The following is a 25,590-nucleotide window of genomic DNA, read 5'->3' as shown; positions in this document are numbered from 1 at the left end:
TTAGAATCAGCATGAACGTATCTTATCAATCACCAATTGCAGACGTATGATGATGAAACTTGAGACAAAGCCACCCATTGTCAAAAACACGGGACCCTTTTGTTGATTTTCAGTCGGAATCCCCCCCCGCAAATTTAACAATGGTACAGTCTTGGTTCATTCATAAAATTGTAGCAGGGCTCTAAAGGAGGGGCTTGCATCCAGCTCGTCCAGTTACCAGGTAGACTTTATTACCTGGACGACTGAACCTCGGCTGGCTCCCAAGAAGCATTTTTATTTTTGAAATTATTGAGTCAACTAATTTTGGTGCGTCTTCGTGATGCTTCGTAAAGAGAATACGCCAGACATGGAAGTAGAGACCCCCACCTGCCGAGCGGACTCTCCCGCCGGGATAAGGTGCCAGGAGACGGCCGAGGGGGCGAACTCTCCTGCTTCCTCCTCATCCTCCTCTTCCTCGGGGGACAACGCAAAGGTATTAATGGCTCTTTTTGATTGAGCGTTTAACACCCAGCTCGTGTTAAGTCACCGTTTTTGTTTGAGGTCCACATTTTAGTTCAATTATTTCATTTTGACACATTTTTATATCTGTTGTTTTTCTATGATCGAAGCGGAGCGTGGCAAATTGTGGGTCGTGCTTTTCTTTCTTTTGTCTATTTTGGTGCGTGCACCAAAGCAGTGGGCCAGATGCGAGCGCGTCGATGCAGAGGTTCATTGAGAAAAAAAAAAAAGAAATCCATTCAGGAGACTCCACAGCATCCTTGCGTCAGCTCTGACGTCATCAGCAATGATAAAGTCAAATATTGATCGGGGGGGGAGAGGGCTATTTTTGTTTGGCTGCATGTCAAGGAACAGTTAGTCCTTCAGAATTACAGCCAGATCCATGGAAGTATTCCAAATGTATTCCAAATGAGGGTCGATTTCATGAATGATTTTTTTATTATTTATTTTTCCATTCAGGTCGTCTCCTAAAAAAAAAAAGACCGACAATGCAATCTTGCCCACACTTTCTTTCTGTTTACAGTCAAGTCAAGGCATGAAATAAAAATCAAATTGGTAAATATTTATTTTTCCACCTCAGGACATCTGCCAAGACACAGTATTTGTTCCGACCGTGACTGCAATCTCCTCCAGCCCTGATTTCCAGTGGATGGTCCAGCCTACAATCATCACATCCGTTTCCCCGTCTCCAGGTTGCGAGCCGGCCAATGAGCCGAAGAGCTCTCGCCAGGCAACACCCATAAGAGAGAGCAGGAATAAGGGAAAGAATGCGGCGAGGAAAGCAAAAGCAGAGCAGGTATCGGGTCAACTCACAGCATGCGATGCACATTTTCTCCTGCCCGGCATTGTGCACGCTCTTCCTTATTTATATTCAGGTCACAGCAAGTCTGCAACATTGGTCTATTTTTAGACACGTGGCTACCCAAACATGCTTAGTGCCATTCTCCAGAGGCTACATTAATTGGCACTGAGATGTATAGCAGACATTTGGGGATAGATTCTTGAAGGTTCTCACTCAATTGTTTTCTCATTGTACCAGCTGTCTCCAGAGGAGGAGGAGAAGAAGAGGATCAGGAGGGAGAGGAATAAAATGGCTGCTGCCAAGTGCCGCAACCGACGGAGGGAACTGACGGATACGCTGCAAGCTGTAAGTAAACAAGTACGCGTTTACTCAACTGTCATTCCAACTCACTCATGTGCGAATGCGGTTCCTCTGTATCGCCAAAAGGAGACGGATAAGTTGGAGGAGGAAAAAGCATCCTTGGAGACAGAAATCGCCAACCTCCTCAAAGAGAAGGAGCGCTTGGAAATCATCCTGGCCACACATAAACCCGTGTGCCAAGTGTCCGAAGACATGGAGTCAGTGTTCCAGGATTCCGCCGGATCCCTTGAAATCCCGCCGAGTCCTGAGGAGGACCGGCTCCCGGACGACGGCGTGCAGGAAGCTCCTTCGCTTCAAGACATGGACATCCCCAACGATCCGTCCGTAGCCATCTCAGGGAACTCCAACATCCTGTTGTGCGCCAGCGCCGAAATCAGCATCTGCGATCTGGAGCCCTCTCTGGACATTAAGTCGGGGCTCCTGGATGCTATGCTGCCCACTTTCGGGGACAAGCCACCCATGGAGACGGCCCGGTCGGTTCCGGACATCGACTTGAGCGGCTCTCTCGGGGTCTCAGATTGGGAGACCCTGTACAAGTCCGTCTCCAGCGACTTGGAGCCCCTCAGTACTCCCGTGGTGACCTCCACTCCGACCTGCAGCAGCTACCTGTCCGTCTTTACCTTCTCCTGTCCCGACTTGGACTTGCTCACAGAAGGACTGGACAGCCATAAAGGAGGAGGCGGAGGAGGAAAAGGCGAATCTGTCGATCATCTCAACTCCCCAACTTTGCTGGCCCTATAAAGGAAGGTGATACGTGTCACTTGTTTCTCTCTCTTGCAAGTTTCTGGACTTTGGACACCAGAAATGAGCAACTCACATAAGTAACTGTGTGTAAGCGGTAAAGCTTTGAGGATGACTACATTTAAGAAAGACACAAGATATCCAACTGTGTGATAATGTAGCGCGGCGTCCACTTTGACAGAAGCGAGCTCTCCATTCAAATGCATGCGGAGAAGTCTCCAGATCATTTTCAAAACTTATATACTGTACAGCATAATCTACCAGTATATATGATCTGTTACTAGATCTAGGATGTAATGTGGAATTTAACGTGTCTGTATGTTTTTTGTGTTTTAGTGTCCTGATTACTATTAATGCCGTACAAAACACTTTTCATCCATGCTTACCTCAATGTCACCGATTGTGGTTTTGACCTCATTGTTGAGAAAGTTTTCCATGAAAACATCCAGTGCTATATACTATATATCTATCAAGATGTAACTTATGATTTATTTTTCTACCTGTCAGATTTTGTTAAAGGAGAGATTGAGCATTGAGTGCTTATCGATACTGTTGAATAACAAGACAAATAAATTGACTGAGTTGTATGTGCAATATCGGATTTTTCAAATGGTCTTCAAGTTATTGGACAAAATCATTTGTATACAAGTAAAGAAAAGAGATTTGAAAACTCGACCTTAGCAATAGGTACAGTAAACAAGTATTTCCCATTATTGAGTACTATTGTGGCTCATCGGTGCTTGATTGGAGGAGGAGCGTGACTTCCCCTCCAACTTTTTTTTTTTTTAAACATCCCTGTTGCTGGCATCGGCCTCCTCATTTCCGCATTCCCGAATCCTCCCAGATGGGGATCACGTTTAGAGTCGGGCTGATGCAACGGTCTCCACTTTATAAAATTTACACTCGACCCACGGCCGATCAGAAGAAAGCACATTTATTCCAGAAGGGCTCCAAGTCAGGTCAGTGGATATGTAGTAAAGACGACTTGTTTGTTTGCAAAAAAAAAAAGAAAAAAAAAAAGTTTGCATTTGCTCTACGTTTGCATTCGCGACTGCCATTATTTTACAGTACTGTCTGGTGATTTCAAAATATTGCCTGTCTGGTAGTTGCGCAACAAACATGTCGTGTTTTTTTTTTAATAATTTTTATTTTTTTACGATCAAACATACCATTATCATGTCGATGTGTGATGGCCCCTTTGCACAGATTTTTTCTTTTTTTTTTTTAAGGCAGTGTCGACATTGCAACTTTTGATTGGTGCTGGGAGCCTCTTACGAAAACAAAGTTGCGTAAACGCACAAAACTTGCAATGGGGGTGGTGATATGTACACATAAAGAAAACTTCCGCTTTCACTTTGTGCAGTGAACTCCGTGCAGCCAGAAAAAGACAAACTTGCATAAAAAAAACAACAACAACACGTTTTGCCTTTAAATGTGAAACAGTCTTATGGAAAACGGTAAGTATGTCCAAAACCCAAAATTTGGTTGATGATGGCCAACGTTTACGTTTTTACTGGTTTTAAAATTGTTAACAACATTCTGCACAAACTACTAAACTATTTTTGGAGAAATTTTGGAGCGGTGTCCCATTGGCAAATAATAATTCATCTATTCATCAATTTTCTAACACGCTTGTCTTTATTAGGTTGATTTGGACATGCATTGAAATTTATTTCAAAACTGGTGAATTTTAAGGGCTAAAGTATCAACACAAAATAATAGATTAACTATTTCTTCCTGTTTTGTCATACTGAGGTTACCTATTTCCGAGCTGCTGACCTCGGATGCCCTTTTTTGGGGGGGGCATCATGTGATTTTGGAATTTCCTTTGCTTTTGCCAGCTTATTGTCCTCGTGCTTACATTTCCTATTGTCTATAGATATATTAAAATATCCGTTTTCAATGCATAAAAAGTCTCTTGATAAATGATACAAAATGATCTACATTGCACTTTGTTCCACTCCCCTTGACATGAAGTCCAGAAAGAACATCAATAAGACTTTCTTGGTAAAAAAAAATATTTTAGTCCTCCTTGGAATCAAGAACAATGTGTTGACTTACCTCAAGTAGGTCATTTCTAATGGTATTGACATAACTTCTTGGAATTTGTAAATTGCCTTTTTTCCAGGAAACAGAAAGCAAGTAGATAAATAAATATTGACATTCTAAGAAACTGACTTTCAATTCACAAGACCTATTTGAAGTTTTTTTTTTTTTTTGGGGGGGGGGGATGAGGCAACGTCTGAGTATGTCTGCCATTGTACATCTCCTTAGCCGAGTGTGCTACCATGCCAGGACGGATTCCGGATCCCTCAGTGACAGTGGGTTCCCTGCCCAGTCTGGGGCCTCTGGCTGGCATCCCGGCCACCGGGCTGACCGACACGCTCGAGTTTGGTGAGCTTCATGAGTTCAAGACGATGTTGTCACCTCTCCACTTCATTGGCAGCTTTGGAAAGAGGCCCCTTGTCATCAAAACAGAGGTATTGCAATATTGTTTTTATTCGCTTTGTGTGTGCGTGCATGCCATCTGTACGATTACAAATAATTTTCTTGCCGACCACTTGTTAACTCGCTGCAAACCTATTATACTAATACTATCGCCAGTTTCTGTGCTTTCAGGCACTTTCAGCTTTATAGTACTGAAGGCTTTTGAATTGTAATGTGATCCCAAAATGAACATTTGTAAATAACCCTTTATCTTTTTAGAGAGATGAAGATGATGATAGAAGAAAACGAAGGCGAGAGAAAAACAAGGTAGCTGCGGCACGATGTCGAAACAAGAAGAAAGAGAGGACGGATTATCTACAAAAAGTGGGTACCTTTTTTCAGCCTTCCATTATTATTTTCATATCTTCTCCAGATAAATATTATCAGAATGTATGTTAACCGGGGTACTTCTGTGTATTTGAGTTGCGAGCCTGGTCTGGAAATAAATCCAGCTTGCATCTCAAAGCTCCACTGTATTTAGCAAACATTATTTCCTAGCCTGCGAGCTAACATGAGTGCTCCAGCATATTATTTATTTCACCATCAAAACAACGTGTGTGCCGTTAATCCGAGCAAAATAAAAAGTCAGTCATGTTAACCATGTTTTAATTTCCACTTTTTTATTTAAATGAGTTTACCTGTTTATATGTATATACTCACTGGTAAACCATTTATCCCGTGGTACGACGGTAGAAAAAATCGGCTCGCCATTTCCTTGTTTTTCCAATGGCTCTGTCTTGTCTTCATTATGAGGTATCGCCACCTCATAATGTGTGATGTCATCCCTGACCCTTTAACTTCCTCTGCCTTTATCCTCCTGCAGGAATCGGAAAGATTAGCAATGTTAAACTCTGATCTGAAAGCTCAGATTGAGGAGCTGAAAGTTGAACGCCAGCAACTGATCCACATGCTTAACCGCCATCGTCCCACCTGCATCGTGCGGACGGACAGCGTCCAGACGCCTGATAGCGAAGCGAACCCGTTGCTACTGCAGCAGTTGGAGGCCGTGTGAAGGCGCACTCATGTTCCCGCACTAAAATAAGACGACGACAAGCACTCGGCTTTGAGCTGTAAGATGGAAGAAGAGCTGCTGAGCCCTTAGGATGTTACACCGCAAGATGTGAATCGAACTCGGGTGTGACACTTAAAAACTCCTCTGTTACTTTGATGTTACACGGACAGCCAAAGACGAACACCGAATGTCACATGACCAAACTCAGAAAACAGGTAAGCTGCGATTGGTCGTTACCTGAGCCCTGAGCAACTGTGATGTCATTTTCAGAGTGGCAGAATGGATAAAACATGGGTGTCGTATTTTACTGTTTAATATACGCAATATTAATCAGAATGCCGTGTTTAGACAAGTGGAGGCGCATAGGACATATGATTTGAAAGACACATTTTGAGTCGACTTCTCCTTTAATGGCATACACTTAAGTGGCTTTTTTGTGTGATTTCTTTTTTCCATATTCTGACGCAGGCGTCATTTATATCATGTATTTTACATATCAAATATACAGTACATATGTACTGTTGATGTATCTTCTTTAGACTGTGGTTGTTACCATTTTATATATAATTTTGTACTTTTTTATGATGTGTAAGTGAAATGCAATTTGTATCCCTTTTAAGAAATACTTTTTTAAAACTAGCATTTATTGGCTTGGAGGATGTTATTGTAGCAAACACTTCCATCTAGTGGCTCAATAGAAGACCACCCACACCTCATTCTTATTTTTTTCTAAGCAAGTCATCATGCCATTGAAAATGTTTACTATTGACAATAGAGACAAGAATGTAATGGCATTAATGGGCTCCAAATTAGAATAGTGCTTTCATCAATAAGTCAGGGGTGGGCAAACTTGGGTGCTAAAGCATCACGTTTTGTTTTTAAAACAGACGGATGGACCAATTCTCTGGAAAATTAGGTTGAAATAAGATCTTGAACATGTTAAATGGTCTATTTTACTAAAATGATGTTCTTGTGATTTAGTTGACTTGTAATTATAATTAACCACTGAAATATCCGAACAACACCAAATGTTTTGCAAACAAAATGATCTTCAATTATTTTCCAGAAAGAAAGGAAGAATACATTTTAATTTTCGAACATTGAATTGCTTGATGGGCCCATGTAAAGTTCGGAACGAGTCCCATATGACCCGCGGCTGATCTTTTGCCCACCCCTGCTTTAACTCTAACTGTATTGTACAAACTTGACCACTAGGTAGGGCAACAACACCACAAGTGTGTTTTTCAATGCACGAGAAGACTTGCCTGGTAGTATGCATGCAAATTTCTATTTTGATCTCACTTGAGTTTCCGAACTCAGCAGCAGAGTCGTGTCTTGTGCTCAGTTGCTGAACTTCTGCGAACTCAGATGGTCAGTGAGGTTGTGCACGTGTAGGTTGGAGACCGACTTGTTCATAGTGCGCGCTGTCAACATGGGAGATAATAAGATGAACATTTGTGACATAAATGTTCAGGTAGCAGGCACTCCTGTGGAAACGAAAGATCTGAATGAACTATCGCAGTCATGGAGCAACGGCGAGAGAGATGCTGCGCCCACGACTCGCGTGTACTTGAAGCGCTGGCTGGTCGTTTTTTTATTTAGTGCCTACTCGCTGAGCAATGCTTACCAATGGATTCAATACAGCATCATCAGCAATATCATCGTCAAGTTCTACCAGGTGGACACCTTCGCCGTGGACTGGCTGTCCATAATCTTCATGCTCACCTACGTCCCCTTCATCTTCCCCGTCACCTGGTTGCTGGACCAGAAGGGTTTGCGCGTCACGGCACTGCTGGCGAGCTCGCTCAACTGCGTAGGGACGTGGACTAAAGTGGTCAGTGTCCAGCCGGATCTCTTCTGGGTCACCATGCTCGGACAGTTTATCAGCGCCCTGGCTCAGGTGTTCATCCTTGGGATGCCATCTCGCTTGGCTTCCGTGTGGTTCGGCGCGGATGAGGTCTCCACTGCCTGCTCCATTGGAGTCTTTGGGAATCAGGTAAGCTCAAGTTTGGACCTCCAGGAGGTCGTCAGAACACAAGTAGCACTGCAATACAACATCATAAGCAACGGTCAAGTGCATTGTTTGCTGTGACCTTCCTTGGCTAATGTTTACATTATCCCAATTTTTATTTTGACACATCTTGTATGCATGCTCATATTGATGGCTTTCTTTGCGTGCTCTTTTCATCTTCTCGTGCATGTTGTTTGTTAAACCCAATTTACACTTCAAATGAACGTCTTATAAATAATGTCTTCTCGTCACTCTTGTTTAAGTGTATACTGTCCTTGCTTAAATACATTTAGATCTTCAAAACCTGCCAAAACCAACTTTTATATGTACCAATATTTTTGAGGGTGCTCAAATACTCCCAAATATAATTCAATCTAATGCATTTCATAAATCAATTACATTCAAATATATTTATTGGCCTGAATCTCAGCGTCCTGAATCCTCAGATTTTAGAATCATTCTTAATATGAAGTTAATTTGTATAAAAATACTTTGGAGTTCAAATATTGTGGTGGTAACCTTACCTGGCTGTAATTGCGTTCTTTTAATGGATTGTACTAGTAAAAGCAAAAATAATTCTGCAATTACAAAACAAAATCATGCATTCTGTAACGTTAACAACTCATTTCCAAATCCTAATAGTTTTTTTTGTTACTGCAATACTACTGAAATTGAAAAAAAAAATTCAAAAATGGCTGAGGAAGTACCGTTATACCGTACCATAGTTATTTGTAATCTGACAGATTTTCCAATGCGTCTTCTGAGTCAATTTAGAGAGATATTTTAACAATATCAATTCAACAAAAAAAATACATATAATATATATATATTTTTTAAAAAGTAGTGATATTACAGTATAAAAAGAAAAGAATTCTTTTAGGTTTGACGGTGGAATGGGAAATGACGTATTCATATTTGCACAAGGTTGCCATCTTGTGCCTACTCGGCGCTAGTGTACAGTAAGTACAGTATTAGATTGGGCAAAAATGAAACAAAACCTCCGTTCCAGGTAGGTTAACTCAAATACTTTGAGCGTTTGCAGAATTCTTCGTGCAACTGTTCACGCTTCATTGTGCTTATTGTGTTGATCGTGCTTGCATTTTTGTCACTTCGGGAATGTTGGGTGGTAACAGTATATCAGAGTTAAAGAGCAAACTTTTAAAGCTTGCACACTTTTAATGAGCATTTTGTAGTTAATCCGCTTTTGACAAGAACTCCAAGTAACTCGGATTTTCATCACAGGGAATGAGCTGGCAATAAAATACACACAAAAAAATAAGCCTCGACTGGTCGGCGAAGAAACGATCACGCGTCAAACTTGAGTCTGAATTTACAGCAGTACTTTGCGAGTTTGGTTGCGTGATCGTGAATGAAACGGTCTCAATATTTTCACAAGAATCCTGCGCAGCGAGATAAAACTACAATTTATCAAATAAAAATAATACAATAATATAAAGCACACCGTTACTACACCATTATAGTAGCAAATATTTGCATCTGCGTGATCAATACGTGATCAATTTCATCCAAATAGCTTTTCAGATGGATGACGATACATCGATTTATTAAGTTACCATAATTTGTGCATCGCATACCAGAAACCACACCCTTGCTCGTCATAGACGATCCTCGTTTTACGACGCAGTCCCGTTTCTACGACAACGATTGTAACGCAACCTTACGCGTTACGCTGAGTTGTGTTTCGCGAACATATGACAGTAAATACCTGGATGATAAACAATTCTATAAAAACGCAATGAAAAGCACACAACGACGTTATAAATTACATCTGTAAAATGTAAGGCATAATCCAGAATGAATATTAGGTTTAGGGTTAGGGTTAGGGTTAGGGTTAGGGTCAGGGCTTGTGAAAATATCATTGAAGTTTACATCACATTGAGTAGCGTCACACAGATATGCGTTTTCAAAGCCAATTTCAGTATTTGTTATTAATTTAAAACATATAATGAATGAAATCATTTTTTTTGATGCCCCTAAATTACAGGCAGAACATTTGACCGTTTTGCAACAGTTAATTTTAAAACAAAGTTGTTTTTCTTTTTTTCATGATGGGAGATGTTTGAATGTTCCTTATCTTTGTTTTACGATTCTAATGTCAATGAAAATGTCAAGAAAAATTTAACTCATCTCAATCAATTGTATTAGCCGGCCAGTAAATTGATCACATCCTAACTGTGACTTTAATGAACCCCCAAATAAACTTGAACAAGAAACGAGATACTTTTAGACTTTGAACTTTCCTTGAACGCTTAACTGGCCATATTGTGATGATCTTGCAGTATGGGTCCTTCTCTATCTGCATGGGTCATGCGCTATTCTTTAGCAACACAATTAAATTGAACTCCTCGACAAGACAAATCCTCCAGTGTGGGAGTGATGCAACTGAAAAGTTGGAGTTTGAGCCACATAAAAAAAAAAAAAAAGACCAAAGAGGGGAAATCATGTGAGCTTTGACGCTGTATTCAGGTAGTCTTCTGTCATTTCGTATAGTGCTTGTTCTCACCGGGGTGGTGGGCGAGCCGGAGCTTCAGCTGACTTTGGGCGAGAAGGTACTCAACCTAGAATTACAGCACCAATTCAAAGTCAGCAGTCAAGTTTGCTTGAGGCCAACTTGTTTTTTATTTATTTATTTTATTTTAAGATGCCACGCCTGCTGACTGGGAGCGTTAGGTAAATGGCCGCTGTGTTTACACACCCAAGGAGAACTGTTTGCTTTTCTCTCCAGCTGAACGCAGAGGCCTGAAAGAGGAAGGGGGAAGCATCATGGGCAGTCAGGAGGAGCTCTTTCATGACTGGATGGACAGCCATGATGGATCCTCTCCATCTCAAAAAAACAGAGGCGATTTCGGAGGGTTCAATCGCCATCTGGCTCTGGGTGACGCCGAACTCATTACGGACTCTTCCATCCAGGAAAACACGCAGCTCTTCCCCCTCATGGAGACCAAACTGTACAAGCGACGTTGGGTCATGCTCTTCATCTTTTGCGCCTATTCCATGAGCAACGCTATGATGTGGCTGCAATACGGCATCATCAGCAACATCTTCAAATATTTTTACGCTATTGGCGACCAGGCTATCAACTGGCTCTCCATGATTTATTTCCTGACCTACATCCCTCTCATCGTGCCCGTCATGTGGCTGCTGGACAACCGAGGCCTCCGAGAAGTCATGGTGGTGGGCTCTGCTTTGAATTGCATCGGCGCTTGGATCAAAACCAGCACGGCTCACCCCGACTCGTTCCCTATGACCTTCCTGGGCCAGTTTGTTTGCTCAGTTGGGACTGTTTACATCCTCGGCATCCCGTCCAAACTTGCTTCTGTGTGGTTTGGACAACAGGAGGTGTCCACGGCCTGCGCCATTGGTGTTCTGGGAAACCAGGTGTGTCCAGGTTGGCCTGTTGGGCTTCTACATCAACGATGGATAGCAGATGGTGTTGTATGTGGGTCAATGTGCGAGATGGAGAGTGGCAGCAGTTTTGATTGGTGGATATTTTTAAATTTAAAATGAACAAACCCATGAATATGTTTTATTGCATTTGGAAGCGAGGTGTGCAAACCAGTTGAGAGCGAATCTACTATTTGCAGCTTTGGGCGTGGAGTTTACATGTTCTCCTGAGTAGAACAATGCCCAGCAAGACAAACATGACCAAAAGACTTTGATGATCAAGTGCATAAATAGACACACAAAAGAAACTTGGGACATTTTGAATGCTTTTGACAATGAATTTATTATGTTTGGCAGTTTCTGATCAAATAAGCATGTTTGGAATTTCTTCTTTAAATCTGTATTACTTCTCGCCTACAGTTGGGCATCGCTATTGGTTTCCTGATCCCCCCCATTCTCGTGCCTAATGTCGACGATGTGGAGGTGCTGGCACACCACATTAAGATCATGTTCTACATCAGCGCCGGTGTGGCCACCATCATTTTCATCCTTGTGATTATCGGTAAGCCCTCAATGGATGACTCGCCGTCAATGTTCAGAGATGGGCAAGACCTGTCCGGGATTTTTGCCCAGTAAATGTCAAATGATTAGTCAACAAAATATTCTCCTTAAGCCTTTTGCACAATAACACTGTTGGATTTGATCTGCGGTATTCCTCAGCCAACCGGTAGTAATTGAATCCTGCATTGATGGATATGTTCTGACACAGTGTGAAGTTATGTAATTGTAAGAACTCCATTTCCCACTCAAGCTCAGTGAAGATCTGCAAAGCCTCAGCAATTATTTTAGTTCCAAAACTATTCAAAGAATTTGGGTTGGTTGATTTGATACATTTGTGTCAAGTCTGACACATTTTCTGTACATTAACATGTCTCCACTGTGTTTTAGTGTTCCAAGAGAAACCAGAGCTCCCTCCCACCCAGGCCCAGGCTCAGGCCAGGTGCATCCCTCCAGAGAGTTATTCCTATCTGGCCTCCATTTGGAGGCTGCTGTGCAACAAGCCCTTCATGCTGCTGTTAGTCAGCTACGGTGGGTTCTTATTTACTACTACCACTCTATAAGACAATTATTGGCCCAGTTCTGTTTTTAATTCTTAGATCTATACAGAAGAAGGGATTTTGCGTTCTTTTTTGAGATACACTATATCAGCCAATGTGAATGTTGTGTCAGTATAAACTGAAACTTTTTTGTGGTTTATTCTCAGGACTGAATGTTGGCTGCTTCTACGCGGTGTCTACACTTCTGAACCGAATGATCATTGAACATTATCCAGTAAGTCTCACGCTATTGCTGTCATATACAGTATACTTTTTTTTTTCATGCTGATAAAGCTTTTAGTTTCTATTCTATTTTTTATTCCTTGCTTTGTTACATTTTATACTCTGCTTTCGACTTTCGCTGCCCTATAAAATTGCCAGAAAGATGACCTTGACAGAATGCTAGCTGAGACTGTGGTTGGCTTGTTTAAGAGCCCCCTAGACAAGTGAATGCAGATTGAAAAAAATTTCCAATGTATAAAAAAAAGATTTTCTTCTTAGGGTGAAGAGGTGAATGCAGGTCGGGTTGGGCTGACCATTGTCATCGCAGGCATGGTGGGATCGCTCATCTGTGGACTTTGGCTGGACAAGACTAAAACCTACAAGTAAGATTCAGGTTATTTACTATTATTGCAAGTATGCTTTTTGTTGTATGACAACTTTTTTCTGACTTTGCAAAACAAACAAAAATCATCAAACATGATTTAATAATTAAAAAAAATGCTTCAAGGCAACAGTTCCACTTCTCTGCATGGTCCCAGTTTGCTACCTGCAGATAGTTTTGTTATGATGTGACATAGGTCAACCAAAAACTGGTGGTTAAAAAAGCAGAGTGTGGCATATCGCTTTTTAGACTTGGGGATGTTGACATACCGAAAATAAAAGTATTTGCGTGTGTTCATCCTCTGTTGTCGTGTACATTCTTGTCAATGCTCTCAAGAAACAATTGTTGCTGCCATTAAACAAACAAATAAAAAAAACAGGAATTCGCCTGAAGCTCAAACAAACAAGACATTGTGTGCTATTTGCGGTAGTCTCCTTCAACGGATGTGGTCACAAAGTGGGAACTGTAGTCTTGGAATTTGTTCTGATGTCCAACTCTGCATATGTAAACTGAAAGACAAGACGGGTGTGGTCCTGTTGTGTATTTTCCCACGCTTTGTTCTTTTCTGCACTAAACTTCAACTTCGCCAATGGCCATCATTTTGATCTTCACTCAGTATTTGATGTAATTCCTCGCATACCAATTGGATGCTCAGCTGTCTAAGCAGCCTGGTCCCGATCGCTCTTGTTGACACTGACCTGTTGTCTTAAAGTATGCGTGAGTGAGTCAGAGGATGACGTGTTAACTAAGCCAGTATTTGATGCATGGTTAACCAAAAAAAAACCGCTAGACCAGAATAATCCTATTTGTGCAGATGGTCGTTGCTTTGACAACAGGTCAATGTCTTTTTTTTTTTTTTAACATTGTTCAACAAGTTACCAGTAAATCCAAATTTATATAAAATAGATTTTTTTTATTCAATGGGAGATTTCTAAAATACACAAGGAATTGAAAATGCTGATAAATAATGTAGAAATTGCAATAACATAAAACCCTTGACTTTATATAATAATAATTTAAAAAAAAAAGACAGAGGTCATCCGGTGTTATGGAAGTATGCTGGAGGATTGAGGTCGTCTGAACAGCTTTTGCCTAAAAAATATAAGCCAGCTCACAAGACTCAGATCTACATTTTTGTCAAATCTGATTAATCTGGATTTCCAGGAAGAAAAAAAAATTGTACCTTGGCTTTTTAAACACCATTGACTTTCTTTCCTGGTCTCATCAGGCAGACCACGCTGGCCGTGTATGTGCTTTCCCTGGTCGGGATGCTGATATACGCCTCGACGCTCAACCTGGGCCACCTGTGGGTGGTGTTCCTCTCAGCCGGAGTTTTAGGGTGGGTGATCAATACACAGCAAGCAATTGCACAAACAACCCAATCACTTCATTATATTTGATGAATTTTCACTCAGATTTCCCACAACAATTTGACGTTTATGTCAAATGTAGTTTTTTTTTCCTATTCCTTGGTTTTACGAGATAATTTTAATCGAAGCATCAATGTGTTTCTGCAGCTTCTTCATGACTGGATACCTTCCTTTGGGCTTTGAGTTTGCAGTAGAGCTCACCTACCCCGAATCAGAAGGAACCTCATCTGGTCTCCTCAACTGTTCAGCTCAGGTTGGCTTGCACAAATTCAGTCACATGACAATGTAATCAATCTAATTTCATTTATTTCAGATCTTCGGAATCATTTTCACCATTGCCCAGGGAAAGATTATTGATGAATGGGGTACTTTGGCAGGAAACATTTTCCTGTGTATATTCCTTTTGATAGGATCTATAATGACGGGTAAGGAAACATTTTGAAACAAAGAATAACATTGACTTATTGAGAATTTCAATCTCCTTTTTCAAGGCACTTTAGACATGTCCAAGAGATGAGGTTGCCATCTAGTGGTGGGATTAAAATATCGATTTCCATATATCCATTCTGAAACATTATTCTGTTGTCTGCATCACAGGATTCATTAAATCTGAGCTCCGGAGGCAAAATGCCAACCTACAGATTACTGGGCGTTCAGTCAGTGTAAGTATATCGTCAACGGTATCTTCACATTCCCGTGAAGGGCTTGGTCTTTGCATCTTGTGCTGCAACAAGGACTGCTGGTTGTCCACGCACTGCGTACACTACTGCAGGCATGAATAAATTCAAGCTGAATGCATGCCCACAACAAACATTCTCTGCTACTTATCCTGAAAGCTAACTTAACATGTCAGTATTGGTTCAAAATATGCAAGAATGCATTTTATATACTTTCAAGTGGGAGCCAATGAAAGTTCTCTGCTACACAAACATGCGCAGCAAGCTTTTTTCTTTGTTTGTGTTTCACTGTGATATATATATATATATATATATATATATATATATATATATATATATATATATATATATATATATATATATTATGAAAACTCCACAAATTAACTTAAAAAAAAAAAAAAACATTTAAAATTTTATTGGAGGGATTACTTGTGTATTTTTGATTGGTCCCTATCAGGGGATTACTATACATGCAATTCAATTAAAGTATTTCAGTGAAACAGCAAACAAAAAAACTTCAACTCACTGATTGCTATCATATTCAAAACAACTTCTACCTTCCTTTTTCCATGCCTCTAAAAGAAAAATATAACCAAGTACTAGCAATCCTGCACACACAGAGTTGTCAGTTCCTGCTTGTTAAATAGTCGATTGAATTCTCAAAGCAAACAAATCCAGGTCATTTCGTACGACTGCACTGTTCAAGTGGACAAGCAGGCAGCTAACGTTTTTTTTTGGGGTGTGGCAGGAGTTTCTGGACTGTATTGTGTGCCGGTGCTAGTGGGTTTGCATGTAGGGTTCTTTTGGGCCACTCTCAAAGACATGACCCCTCCCCCTTAGCTGTTATTCCAGCGTGCAGGCTCTGAGTCATCGGTTCAGGACTACGGGGGCACATCTTGCAGCAGCCCCTGGCAGCAGCCGTCCTGACATAAACTTACAAGCTCGCTAAAAAACAAAAACACACACCTGCCCAGGTAGGGACACGTTCTATTAAATAATAAATACATTGCCATTGACGCTCTGGTTTCTTTGAGTTGAGGTGGCCTTTTCCAGTGGCTATTTTTAAAAGAGCAGCGGTATAACAACAAGACAAGTTGGACTGGGTCCTGTTTGTTTGATACACATGATTTATTTTCCATTTTAATGTTTCATTCTCATGAATTGTCAGAGTAAGAGCCTCACTCAGATCTTTCGTTCAAATATATAGTGATTGGTGTTCATTTGTGTTTTACCAGGACATGACCACTGTTCTGGATGAAAGCCATAAAGAAGCTAGGTCGGAATACATGAAGAAATAGTGGCGATGCATTCTGCTGTGAAAGCCTTGGTGAGGATAATTGGTTGTTGCACAGACCAAGTAAAACGGTGCGACCGTTGTGCCCCGAGGAGACTACACACACACACACACACACACACACACACACACACACACACACACACACACACACACACACACACACACACACACACACACACACACACACACACGGATCCCAAAACAGGCACAAGAAATCAGTCATGCACAAGAACAACGCACTTAGAATCTTAAATGTCTTTACCGTTCATAGTTTGTCAGTGTCAAATGGAGCGTGACCTTTTCATATCCTCTTACCTCAAACTTTACAAACTACTGTTCAACTACGACAACAACTAACACTAACTACTACAGTAACTGACTTATGTCAGTGATTTTTAGTACTGTGTTTACTTTAAAGCTTTGTAAAAGCTTTTTCATTTTCACGTCATGGCAACTGGAACGTTTTCCGCCTGTCATTCCCGATCACGTGGCAGTATTACCTCTGAATTCTACTGACTGCAATAACAGTCGATGCTGTGCGTCTTATGTATACTTTGGAAGGGCAGTTTTGTCCGCCCCCAGACTTGACGGATGGAAACTTGAGGACTGATATTTTTGTCGATATGGAAGAAGAGGGAGGCGAATCCAATCATTCATTTTGCACAAGAAAAAAAAAAAAGATTTTATTCATGAAAAATGTGCTTTGCTTGTAAAGTCACAATAGAGAAATGCATCATGTGCATAGTTTGTGATTAACTTGTTTTGTTGCATATATTGTGGCTTTTTGTGTTGTGGTTTCTCTTTTACAGAATATGCAATTCCCTTAAGGTGCTAATTTATCATTTTATGGAATTTTAGGATATTTTACAAAACTGTGAAGATCTGACACTCCTTGGTATTTCAAACACATGTAATAAATTCTTCCTCATATAATTTGACTGGAGTCCAGTGTCTTGTATGACACTAAAAGCTAACATGAATAAGAGGGCTCAGTGGAGTTTTCTGTTCCATTGTTAAATGAATAAATCTCGTGTTTTCCAATCTTAGACATGTCGAGAGCATGAGAATCCACGTGTAGAGTTCCGAGAAAGATTGATTCACTGTAGGAAATACTGTAAAATAACATCTGGGAAGCAGCACACCACAATCAATCCAAACACGTCCAGCGGACCCTTGGACATGAGGACATTTAGTTCCGTTTCTTTTGCTGTGCTCCCACTTCCTCTGGAGTCTCTGGAAAACACTGGAATCCAATCAGCATTGCTATGATTGAGAAACCTGGAAAAACAAATGCCACAATTGCGTCATGCTACAGGCTCTGTTCAACATATATACAAATTGTAATGAACAACAGAAGATACTTACTGGCCACAATAAGAGGTGCCATGACCCCAATTGTGAGAGGTGCAGTTTTGTAGAGGAAGGCTTCAGATAGAAAATGACCCAGTGCAAGGACAAATGTCCACAAAGTGATGTGATACAACCTGCCGGTGACACACAATATGAGAATCGAATGAAGTTGACTCGTATACGCCGCTGAAACGTAATAAACAAGCTATCTTACGTCCTGTTGTGAATATCAATGGCACAGGCACAGCGAATGATGGATGACAGCAGCGTCCAAATGCCAAATGTTCGAGCTTGAAGACCATTGACTGAATAAAAGTGTAGATGTAAACAGTAACAGTGAGGGAAATGATTTGAACCTGCTAGTTTATTCATTTACGGAGAAATTAAAATTTCATGATTTCTTATTGATTAAGATATTTGAAATAAGGATGTGGAACTGACCATGGGTGGAATTTGTTAAAATCCTTCAGCAAAAGAGTAAGAAGGCGATGGTGCAAACAACTATTGGCACCATTACTCCCAGGTGGAAACATTTTGGTAGAAATTTTAGCAAGGATCATAAAAGTTGACAAACAAGGTTTACTTCCGCAGGCCACATAAAATGAAGTGTGGGGCCAGATCTAGCCCCCGGGCCTTGGGTTTGGCACCTGTGCTCTAGAAAATGCACTTAATATTGCGTTTTTTTACACATTGTTTATTTGGGTTAGTAAACAACATAAAAACAACCAAAAAAATGCAATTTGCTAACCAAACTCCGGCGTGCCGGTGTAAAGCTTCTCCGACAAGAAGCTGTGATCTTTGAAGCTCTGCACGGTGTTTCCCATCGCGATGATAGACACCATCACAAGCCAGCTTCGCAGGACGTTTAGGAAGCGACTCATCTTTCCTGTAGCTCCAATATTAGAGTACAGCACAAATGCATGTAAATAGTCATGTTGCAAAAAAGGTCGCAAGATGTGTTACCTTGTCAAGTGTTTTGAGTAAACGGATCTTTGAGAAAAGAGTCTAATGTTGCCGTAAACTATTTCTAGAAACAAGGTCAAATGGCATTAATGGTGACAATCCCGAGCGACGTCCATCAAATATGTAACATGCTCCACAGAAGGAAAAATAACAGTATGTTGTGACATATCTCACTGACCAGGTAGTAGCCAATGACAAAGCTGACAGAATGGTTGTAGCCAGTCGTACCATTGATATGATTGGTGAGGTTGTACCACTTGGACTCGCCCACTTTTATTTTTAGCCAATCGCATTTAAGACATTCATGAGGTTGGTTGGAGGCGGGGTTGGTTTAAACAAAGAGTTACTATGAAGAACAAGATAATTCTCCATGACGTCTTGAATTATGGTTTAGTCGACTATGTGGTTTCTTGTGATATTGGTTTTCAAATTTGGATAAGCGATCGTCATTGTGCATCACTATACAATAAAAATGGTGCAGAAAAAAAATGAATTCGACAGGAAATTTGAAATTGCGCATGCGCCGTCCCGTGTTGCTACAAAGTTGTTGTAGTAACAAGGAAGATTAGCAGCGATCTGTGATCAACTCTCCCTGCACAATTGCGCTCGTTAGCATTGAGCGGCCGACCTGAAATCAAGGCAAGTTAAATGTTTTCTGTGTTTTACCATCATCTACAACACGCTGCATGTCTAAGCTTACATTCAGTCATTTTTGCATTGCACAACGCAGACGACTGTTTTGATTTTATTTACTTGCCTGTCAATTTCTCGTGGCTAACATATGTTCGTCTGTCTGGATTTACTATTTGTAAAGACAGTCACCGTTATCCATTCAAGTCAAATGGAAGATTATTTTACAAGTAGATCTATAAACCATCTGTTATGGCATGTTCGTTCTTATTGGACTTGCATTCTTTTTGGAATCAAAGATGGAAAACAAAGAAAGAAATGATTCACCCATATTGTATTTGTTTTGGGTTGCCTCAGGAGGGAGCTCCAATCACAGGCACATGATCCCAGCAGGATTTGAATCTTATCTCTCTGGAGATGCCAGCTGTTGCTCGGGACAAGGAGGACTCTGATTCCTCCACTGAGGATGAACATGAGTGAGTTCTTAGTCGTATGTTCCTCGGGCTCAAATTTGCAATATTTATGCATGTATGCATTTTTTTGCATCTCAGCGTTTATGCATCTATGGAGCCATGCATCTATGCATCCATCCATCCATCCATGCATGCCATGTATCCAACCGTCCGTCCGTCCGTCCACAAATTGAACTTTGATCCCCTTGACACAGTCACCGTATATCCCTGAAACTCATCTTGCTCTGACTTGCAAGTTTAATTTCTTCTGTGACCATGCTCATATGTTAAAATATTTCCCCCCATTGAAATAAATAGAAATGCCTTTGATCCGTTCCAGTCCCACATTGTGCTCCATCTGCTATGTGCACCTTGGCCATCAGGGAGCAGTATAATAAAGAAATGAGTCTCACAAATGACTCAGTTGCTGTAATGTTGTTTTTGATGAACATGAAGGATGTATTTCTGTATGACATAGGACTATGCCAGATAATTCAGAAGACCTTTTAAAATGACCAAAGAAATCCTTAAGTATCAGTGGCTAGTATCGGAATCTTTCACGAGGACCCGATACCTTGAAATAAGGTCAGTATCGGTGACTCGGTATCAGGACCGTATTGGCTCGATACTAATACCTGATATCATGTACAGTGTAAAAGGTGCGTAATAGAACACATGTACCGAATTAAAAGTGTGTGCATGGCAACCCCAAAACTTTGCAGCATAAACACAACTACAAATGAGGATGTGTTCAAGTCTGAAATGTTTTGACTCGTCGACTTCAGTCACATCGCTAGCACATCATATTTCACTGGTTTTAATCATGGTTTTGTCCAAAATAAACAACTGTGAAGATGATATCTGATCTATAGTGTATCAAACCTGGATGCCTAAGATGGGGGCAGCAATTATTTACATGCCTCCCAGCCTTATCGGGAGAAGCCATGGCTGATTGAGTTCTTCCACATCAACATGCTGTCTTATCATATTTTCAGCTTGATAAGCAATCTGTGTCTGGTGCACTCAGATAGTGTAGGATCATGTTTTAGTACAGTATGCGTGGGTTTTTGCTCTTGTCATGATGATGAAAAAAATCTGTCTTCCATTGTGTCGCATCAAAATGTTTTATTTCTTTTTTTATTTTTAAGAGCCCCTCCTTGCATTGCCTGGACTGGCCTCAGCAGGATGATCCCAGTCTTCTTATTTTTCCCGGAAGCCATTGTTTCAAAGGATGGTTCAATCTACGGAGGCGGAGGTACTTGGAAAATTTTACACTGACTCTGAATTCAGAATTAGTTGTGAAAGAGACTATAAGGTGGAACCTTTAAAGTCAAACATTAAGTTGATTTTTATGTGAAGTAACATTTTGACAGTCATACAAGTTAACCACTGTTTCATAAAACTAAATTTAAATCAACTACTCGCACAAGGTTACTAATGAAGAGGGAACTATAAGGTGTCACCTAAAATCATTTTTGAAAAAGCAAAATTATTCGTCCACCGTCAGTTAACTGAAGTCTCTTGATTTACGCTTTGTGTGATGTCATACTAATGACCGCCAAGCTTTATTATTTATTAAGGCCTTCTTTTAGTTGAACTACAATTGAACAATTTTGGTTTCATTTTCTAGAGCGATACAACATGGCCTTCAAGATTGTGCGAACAGAGAGTCGCCTGGTACGGGGCATCCTGACCAATCATGGTTTCCATGAGGTAATGTTCTCCACAAATTGAGGCCAATGTAAAAGGTTAGCTTGAAAATGACCATTTATGCTATTTATGTGAACCTCCTCTGTGTAATATAGACCCCACACACCCACCCAAATAATAACGATGTCAAAGCCTGGGAACGCACGCATGGAAAGAACCAAAATGACCTCAAGAGCATTAATCTGGTTTCACAAGGCCATACAATCCCCATCATTGCTCCTTCCAAGCAGTTCCAATTAATTCTCTTTTTTTTATTTCATTTCAATGCTTCTTGACTCCCAGAAAGACATCATCAAAGGCAGACGAGTGTCTACCACAGTGAATGGCCAGAGCCAGACTTTAACAAGGCTTTATTGCAAACATGTGTCTCCTCTAGACATTGAGCACTCATGTGAACACAAGCTCCATCCTAATGAATGGCTGGAATCAAGAAAAGCAGATGAACAAAATGAGTATGGGACTTAGCAATCATTTTGTCCTCATTTCAGTCCAGCTCGTTGTGTTTGTTCGGCATAGGGGTGAGGCTGTCTCCGACCCAACATGACATTGTCATTCGTGAGCAGTTTTTTGTCACGATGCTAAAATCAGTCATTAGTCAGGTGCATACTAACCCGAATTGACTCCATCCTGCTTATTGGAAACAAATATATCTTTTTTTTTTTTCCAGGTTCAATCCGATAGCAATGATTTTAACATCATGTGGACAGGATCCCACCTGAAGCCTTACTTACTGCGAAGCCTTCAAGATTTCCAAAAAGTCAACCATTTTCCAAGGTGGGGGGAAAACGCAACAGGTTCAATGCTTCATTCTCAATATGATCTTTCAAATCGAATTCAAAACAAATCATTTGAGATAGGACCCTCCAAATTTGAACACAATTTGACTCTTGCCTTATTTAGCTCTCATGTCCATTTGCAGATCTTATGAACTGACCCGCAAAGATCGGCTTTATAAAAACATCCAACGAATGCAGGAGGCTCACGGCTTCAAAAACTTCCACATAGTTCCACAGACCTTCGTGCTTCCGTCGGAATACCAAGAATTCTGCAGTAAGTAGCTGCTTGTGCTATTTTCATTGACTCTATCCAACCACAAAATTAGGTACACTTGCACGTTACAATGACGTCCAGTACATTGTGATGTAAATTGAACCGTAATTTCATTGCATTTTTCTTTTTTTTTTTGTTTCACATTGTGCAAACCTCAAAACGTAAGAGCACACAAATACTTCATGATGCTTCTAATCGTGTATTGTCTTCTATTTTTTTTTTCTCGCATCTCAGGTTGTTATGCCAAAGACAGGGGCCCGTGGATCATTAAACCAGTTGCATCTTCAAGAGGACGAGGCATCTACTTAGTCAGCAATGTGAGTTAATTGTTCCATTTGGATTCTTTTTGCTGTGATGGCACTGAATTGAAGAAAGTCCTCCAAAATAGACACAATTCTGAATTCCAAGTTATTTCCAAGCAGTGGCAAGGAAAACATTCAATCTTGTCTGTCATTTTTTGGCTCTTTGAAAAGCTTGAGGGAATTTGAGAATGATGGCTCTTCATATTTGTGTTTCAAATCCAAATGTGAAGCTGACAGTTGAACTGAAATAATAATAAATGCATCATTTTTTTTTTCTTGTTCCTTTTAATCTGGTCCAAAAATGACATTTACATTTTTTTCCTTTTTGTGTTTACATTTTACATGTGACAATTAAGTGCACTGAGATTGCATCTCTCAACTGGATAAGTGGTTTAAAGAATGGATGAATAGTTTTGAAACGTGTAACTCATTATTCTTCACTGGTGTGCAAATAGTGCGAGAGTAATTAATATTTTGTAGCTAATCGTCAGAGAGAATCCCGTGTGAATTGCACAGCATTCAACAGTTGGCCGAGCAGATGTTATGTGTGAGGGACGGCGTGCACTCTATTTTGAAAGCGCTATCAACTCCTACTTGAAACATGACTTAATTTGGTGGCGTAAATCACACACTTCAAGGTCTTTTGCTTTTTGGAGCAGCTCCACCAGACTCTCACTGTCTGAAAACATTTGCACAATTCTTCTTCTTCCGTGGCATTTTTATGAAAAGAATGTCAAAGTGATGTTTGGAGAAATGGAAGATCTACAGTAAGTACACTTTTTGGTTTGTATTTTCTCAGAACTGGAGCCAGCTTTGAGGCGAAACACTCTTTAAGATTTTTAGTCAACTTGTTCAAACTCATAAACGACAATTTGAACTCACGTCGACCATTCTCACGTCACTTTTCGTGTTTTGTTGGTATCCGTTTATCGTGGTTCACCAATATTTTACAAGTACGACCTCATAAAATACTTTGCCCTAATTACCACCATAATAATCAATGTTGAAATAGATTTTATTCTGAAAAACATAACTTTACAAGTAGGGTGCAAAGGCGATACACCAATAGTGGTTGGTTACTTCTACTTTGTACCTTTTCATATTTTTTCAAGAGTGTTGAGCCTGTGTTTTGTACAAAATAGCATTATTGAGTATTTTTGTCTAATGACTTTAATCCCTCAACAGCCAAATCAGATTTCAGTGGATGACAACATTCTGGTGTCTCGCTATATTCCGAACCCTTTGCTGATAGATCGTAAGTTCTTTTTCAATTTGCACCACTGACACATTTTAAGTTCGGACAGAATCTTTACGATTTGCTCTTTATTTTGTTCCACAGAATTCAAATTTGACGTTCGCTTGTATGTGTTGGTCACGTCATATGATCCACTCCTCATCTATGTGTATGAGGAAGGCCTGGCAAGGTGAGTGCACTAAAGACTTATGTTGTATTTTTGGAAGAAAGCCCATGTACATATTAGTTTTGGTTTTAGCTTTTTATATGTGCTCATTACATTTTGAATGGCTTAAGAATTCTCCATCAATAGGAACCTCAACTGTTATTCATTCATTGACCAGCAGAGAGCAGATGAAACATGCCAGACCAAAACTGATCTCAAGTGAGAAGTGGGTTTTGGACTTTGTAACAAAGTTCTCTATTGTTCAGTACTATGTATAAAAATTTGAATCATACAATGGGTGACTGGATTTGTGGTGCATGTGGCTATTAGGGGCAAATTGTTTCTGTAATTGTTATTTTTTCCAGGTGTAGTTACAGATGATAATCATGTACAGGTAAAAATACACTGTCGATAAAGTGCAAGGTTATTTTTACTTGTGTTCATATGTGCAGCAAACCAGAAGATGGTTTTTTGGCTCCATTAACAACTGTGAGCGATAAACGGGGCTTAAATTCCTAGTCCCACTTTTATCTCTTGACATTCCTTTGGGTTGTGTTGGAATTCAGGTACATAATGTGCGCCAAGGAATTCTCATCGTTGCACATGTGGCATCTGTGCCTCTGAAACACTTGCAGACAACTAATCTCCACACAAGAATGTCAAGCGGCAGTTGATCATTTATAGAAGTCCAATGATGAGTTTTTGTTTCTTTTAATGGCATAAACAACTTTTTTTTTTTTTTTAATATATGCTCAGATTTGCCACCGTCAAGTATGACAGGACGGCAAAGAATATCAAGAACACCTTCATGCATCTCACCAACTATAGCGTGAACAAAAAAAGCAGCGACTACGTCAGGTAATGATCATTTATTCTCATTTATCTTTTTTTGCTGGGTTCTTTCATTCATTCAAAGTGCATTGCCTCGACTTCTAGTTGTGATGACCCCGAAGTCGAGGACTACGGGAACAAGTGGAGTATGAGTGCGGTGTTGCGCTACTTGAGGGAAGAGGGAAAGGACACCAGACGTGAGTCCCATCTTTTATTGTCTCCGCTCTGTGTGATTGGTCTAATGTGTCCAATCATCTCTTCGCTCCAAGTGTTAATGAGACAGATCGAGGATGTGATCATCAAAGCTGTGCTCAGTGCTCAGATGCAGATCGCCATGGCCTGCAAGACTTTCGTTCCCCACCAGACCAACTGCTTTGGTATGCATTTTCGTGTCTCCAAATGCAAGTGGCAGAAAGTAGAACATATGCCAACTAACGTTTGACTTGGCACGGTATAGCTTTGTACATAGGTGGCAAAAGTACTCAGAAATACAAGATACATATCGTCAGCCAAGTCATATTTCAGTCTTTTTGGAAAACAA

General features: G+C 40.4%; 5 protein-coding genes and 1 long non-coding RNA gene across 15 annotated transcripts in view; 4 read left to right on the top strand and 2 right to left on the bottom strand.

Moving 5' to 3' along the window:
- The first annotated feature begins 267 nt into the window (after positions 1 to 267).
- Positions 268 to 2,995, top strand: LOC147045328 (protein c-Fos-like). Its single transcript, XM_085931820.1, has 4 exons — positions 268 to 472; positions 1,079 to 1,294; positions 1,538 to 1,645; positions 1,727 to 2,995. Exons 1-4 carry the CDS (start codon positions 320 to 322, stop codon positions 2,399 to 2,401), a joined length of 1,152 nt encoding a protein of 383 aa, XP_085787946.1. The 5' UTR covers positions 268 to 319; the 3' UTR covers positions 2,402 to 2,995.
- A 218-nt stretch (positions 2,996 to 3,213) lies between these two features.
- Positions 3,214 to 7,365, top strand: LOC147045326 (jun dimerization protein 2-like). Of its 3 annotated transcripts, none has more exons than XM_085931709.1 (4): positions 3,214 to 3,360; positions 4,697 to 4,881; positions 5,108 to 5,212; positions 5,712 to 7,365. In XM_085931709.1, exons 1-4 carry the CDS (start codon positions 3,246 to 3,248, stop codon positions 5,898 to 5,900), a joined length of 594 nt encoding a protein of 197 aa, XP_085787835.1. In that variant the 5' UTR covers positions 3,214 to 3,245; the 3' UTR covers positions 5,901 to 7,365. The 3 variants fall into 3 exon arrangements, with proteins under 3 accessions (XP_085787835.1, XP_085787834.1, XP_085787836.1); XM_085931708.1 differs by having other exon boundaries at positions 4,676 to 4,881; XM_085931710.1 differs by lacking the exon at positions 3,214 to 3,360 and adding an exon at positions 3,483 to 3,858 and having other exon boundaries at positions 4,676 to 4,881.
- LOC147045327 (uncharacterized) lies at positions 5,492 to 6,058 on the bottom strand. The gene is made up of 2 exons (XR_015068319.1): positions 5,819 to 6,058; positions 5,492 to 5,705 (listed from the first exon to the last, which is right to left on the bottom strand). It is a non-coding gene; the product is annotated as an uncharacterized LOC147045327 (long non-coding RNA).
- Positions 5,974 to 16,552, top strand: flvcr2a (FLVCR choline and putative heme transporter 2a). 5 transcript variants are annotated; one of them, XM_085931695.1, is made up of 12 exons: positions 7,750 to 7,896; positions 10,658 to 11,310; positions 11,737 to 11,878; positions 12,265 to 12,405; positions 12,581 to 12,648; positions 12,915 to 13,018; positions 14,246 to 14,356; positions 14,535 to 14,640; positions 14,701 to 14,812; positions 14,985 to 15,049; positions 15,905 to 16,038; positions 16,300 to 16,552. In XM_085931695.1, exons 2-11 carry the CDS (start codon positions 10,696 to 10,698, stop codon positions 15,989 to 15,991), a joined length of 1,551 nt encoding a protein of 516 aa, XP_085787821.1. In that variant the 5' UTR covers positions 7,750 to 7,896; positions 10,658 to 10,695; the 3' UTR covers positions 15,992 to 16,038; positions 16,300 to 16,552. The 5 variants fall into 5 exon arrangements, with proteins under 5 accessions (XP_085787824.1, XP_085787821.1, XP_085787823.1 ...); XM_085931698.1 differs by lacking the exon at positions 10,658 to 11,310 and adding an exon at positions 5,974 to 6,115 and having other exon boundaries at positions 7,375 to 7,896; positions 15,905 to 16,552; XM_085931697.1 differs by lacking the exon at positions 15,905 to 16,038.
- Positions 16,553 to 17,019: 467 nt separating this feature from the next.
- On the bottom strand, positions 17,020 to 18,844 carry erg28 (ergosterol biosynthesis 28 homolog). 2 transcript variants are annotated; one of them, XM_085931712.1, is made up of 5 exons: positions 18,675 to 18,844; positions 18,460 to 18,603; positions 17,926 to 18,016; positions 17,727 to 17,845; positions 17,020 to 17,639 (listed from the first exon to the last, which is right to left on the bottom strand). In XM_085931712.1, exons 2-5 carry the CDS (start codon positions 18,590 to 18,592, stop codon positions 17,551 to 17,553), a joined length of 432 nt encoding a protein of 143 aa, XP_085787838.1. In that variant the 5' UTR covers positions 18,593 to 18,603; positions 18,675 to 18,844; the 3' UTR covers positions 17,020 to 17,550. The 2 variants fall into 2 exon arrangements, with proteins under 2 accessions (XP_085787838.1, XP_085787839.1); XM_085931713.1 differs by having other exon boundaries at positions 18,460 to 18,597.
- A 213-nt stretch (positions 18,845 to 19,057) lies between these two features.
- Positions 19,058 to 25,590, top strand: part of ttll5 (tubulin tyrosine ligase-like family, member 5) — a 35,408-nt gene continuing 28,875 nt past the window's right edge. For all 3 annotated transcript variants that reach the window (XR_015068318.1, XM_085931691.1, XM_085931692.1), the window contains exons 1-12: positions 19,058 to 19,313; positions 19,662 to 19,780; positions 20,905 to 21,011; positions 21,387 to 21,469; positions 22,134 to 22,240; positions 22,386 to 22,516; positions 22,751 to 22,833; positions 24,004 to 24,073; positions 24,158 to 24,242; positions 24,975 to 25,076; positions 25,155 to 25,246; positions 25,319 to 25,426. Coding sequence is in view for 2 of the 3 variants with exons in the window: in XM_085931691.1 (XP_085787817.1) it covers positions 19,722 to 19,780; positions 20,905 to 21,011; positions 21,387 to 21,469; positions 22,134 to 22,240; positions 22,386 to 22,516; positions 22,751 to 22,833; positions 24,004 to 24,073; positions 24,158 to 24,242; positions 24,975 to 25,076; positions 25,155 to 25,246; positions 25,319 to 25,426 (1,027 nt within the window). In the remaining variant the exon portion in view is untranslated. The remainder of the gene's footprint in view (positions 19,314 to 19,661; positions 19,781 to 20,904; positions 21,012 to 21,386; positions 21,470 to 22,133; positions 22,241 to 22,385; positions 22,517 to 22,750; positions 22,834 to 24,003; positions 24,074 to 24,157; positions 24,243 to 24,974; positions 25,077 to 25,154; positions 25,247 to 25,318; positions 25,427 to 25,590) is intronic.

Source organism: Syngnathus leptorhynchus, chromosome 15, assembly GCF_054491065.1.
Source record: "Syngnathus leptorhynchus isolate UIUO chromosome 15, UIUO_Slep, whole genome shotgun sequence".
Lineage (NCBI taxonomy): Eukaryota > Metazoa > Chordata > Actinopteri > Syngnathiformes > Syngnathidae > Syngnathus > Syngnathus leptorhynchus.
Note: the sequence above shows the minus strand (reverse complement) of the source record. Positions and strands in the feature narration are given on the sequence as shown.

What these genes read in the sequence shown, in the direction of transcription:
- LOC147045328 (XM_085931820.1), top strand. Translation starts at nt 320, where the DNA reads ATGCTTCGTAAAGAGAATACGCCAGACATGGAAGTAGAGACCCCCACC. An exon ending in GGAAAGCAAAAGCAGAGCAG is followed by an intron (nt 1,295 to 1,537) that starts GTATCGGGTCAA and finishes TCATTGTACCAG; the next exon opens with CTGTCTCCAGAGGAGGAGGA. An exon ending in TGACGGATACGCTGCAAGCT is followed by an intron (nt 1,646 to 1,726) that starts GTAAGTAAACAA and finishes TATCGCCAAAAG; the next exon opens with GAGACGGATAAGTTGGAGGA.
- LOC147045326 (XM_085931708.1), top strand. Translation starts at nt 3,246, where the DNA reads ATGGGGATCACGTTTAGAGTCGGGCTGATGCAACGGTCTCCACTTTAT. An exon ending in CCCTTGTCATCAAAACAGAG is followed by an intron (nt 4,882 to 5,107) that starts GTATTGCAATAT and finishes TTATCTTTTTAG; the next exon opens with AGAGATGAAGATGATGATAG. An exon ending in GGACGGATTATCTACAAAAA is followed by an intron (nt 5,213 to 5,711) that starts GTGGGTACCTTT and finishes ATCCTCCTGCAG; the next exon opens with GAATCGGAAAGATTAGCAAT.
- flvcr2a (XM_085931695.1), top strand. Translation starts at nt 10,696, where the DNA reads ATGGGCAGTCAGGAGGAGCTCTTTCATGACTGGATGGACAGCCATGAT. An exon ending in CTCTCAGCCGGAGTTTTAGG is followed by an intron (nt 14,357 to 14,534) that starts GTGGGTGATCAA and finishes GTGTTTCTGCAG; the next exon opens with CTTCTTCATGACTGGATACC. An exon ending in TCCTCAACTGTTCAGCTCAG is followed by an intron (nt 14,641 to 14,700) that starts GTTGGCTTGCAC and finishes CATTTATTTCAG; the next exon opens with ATCTTCGGAATCATTTTCAC.
- erg28 (XM_085931712.1), bottom strand. Translation starts at nt 18,592, where the DNA reads ATGAGTCGCTTCCTAAACGTCCTGCGAAGCTGGCTTGTGATGGTGTCT. An exon ending in ATTGATATTCACAACAGGAC is followed by an intron (nt 17,846 to 17,925) that starts GTAAGATAGCTT and finishes TGTCACCGGCAG; the next exon opens with GTTGTATCACATCACTTTGT. An exon ending in GGCACCTCTTATTGTGGCCA is followed by an intron (nt 17,640 to 17,726) that starts GTAAGTATCTTC and finishes TTGTTTTTCCAG; the next exon opens with GTTTCTCAATCATAGCAATG.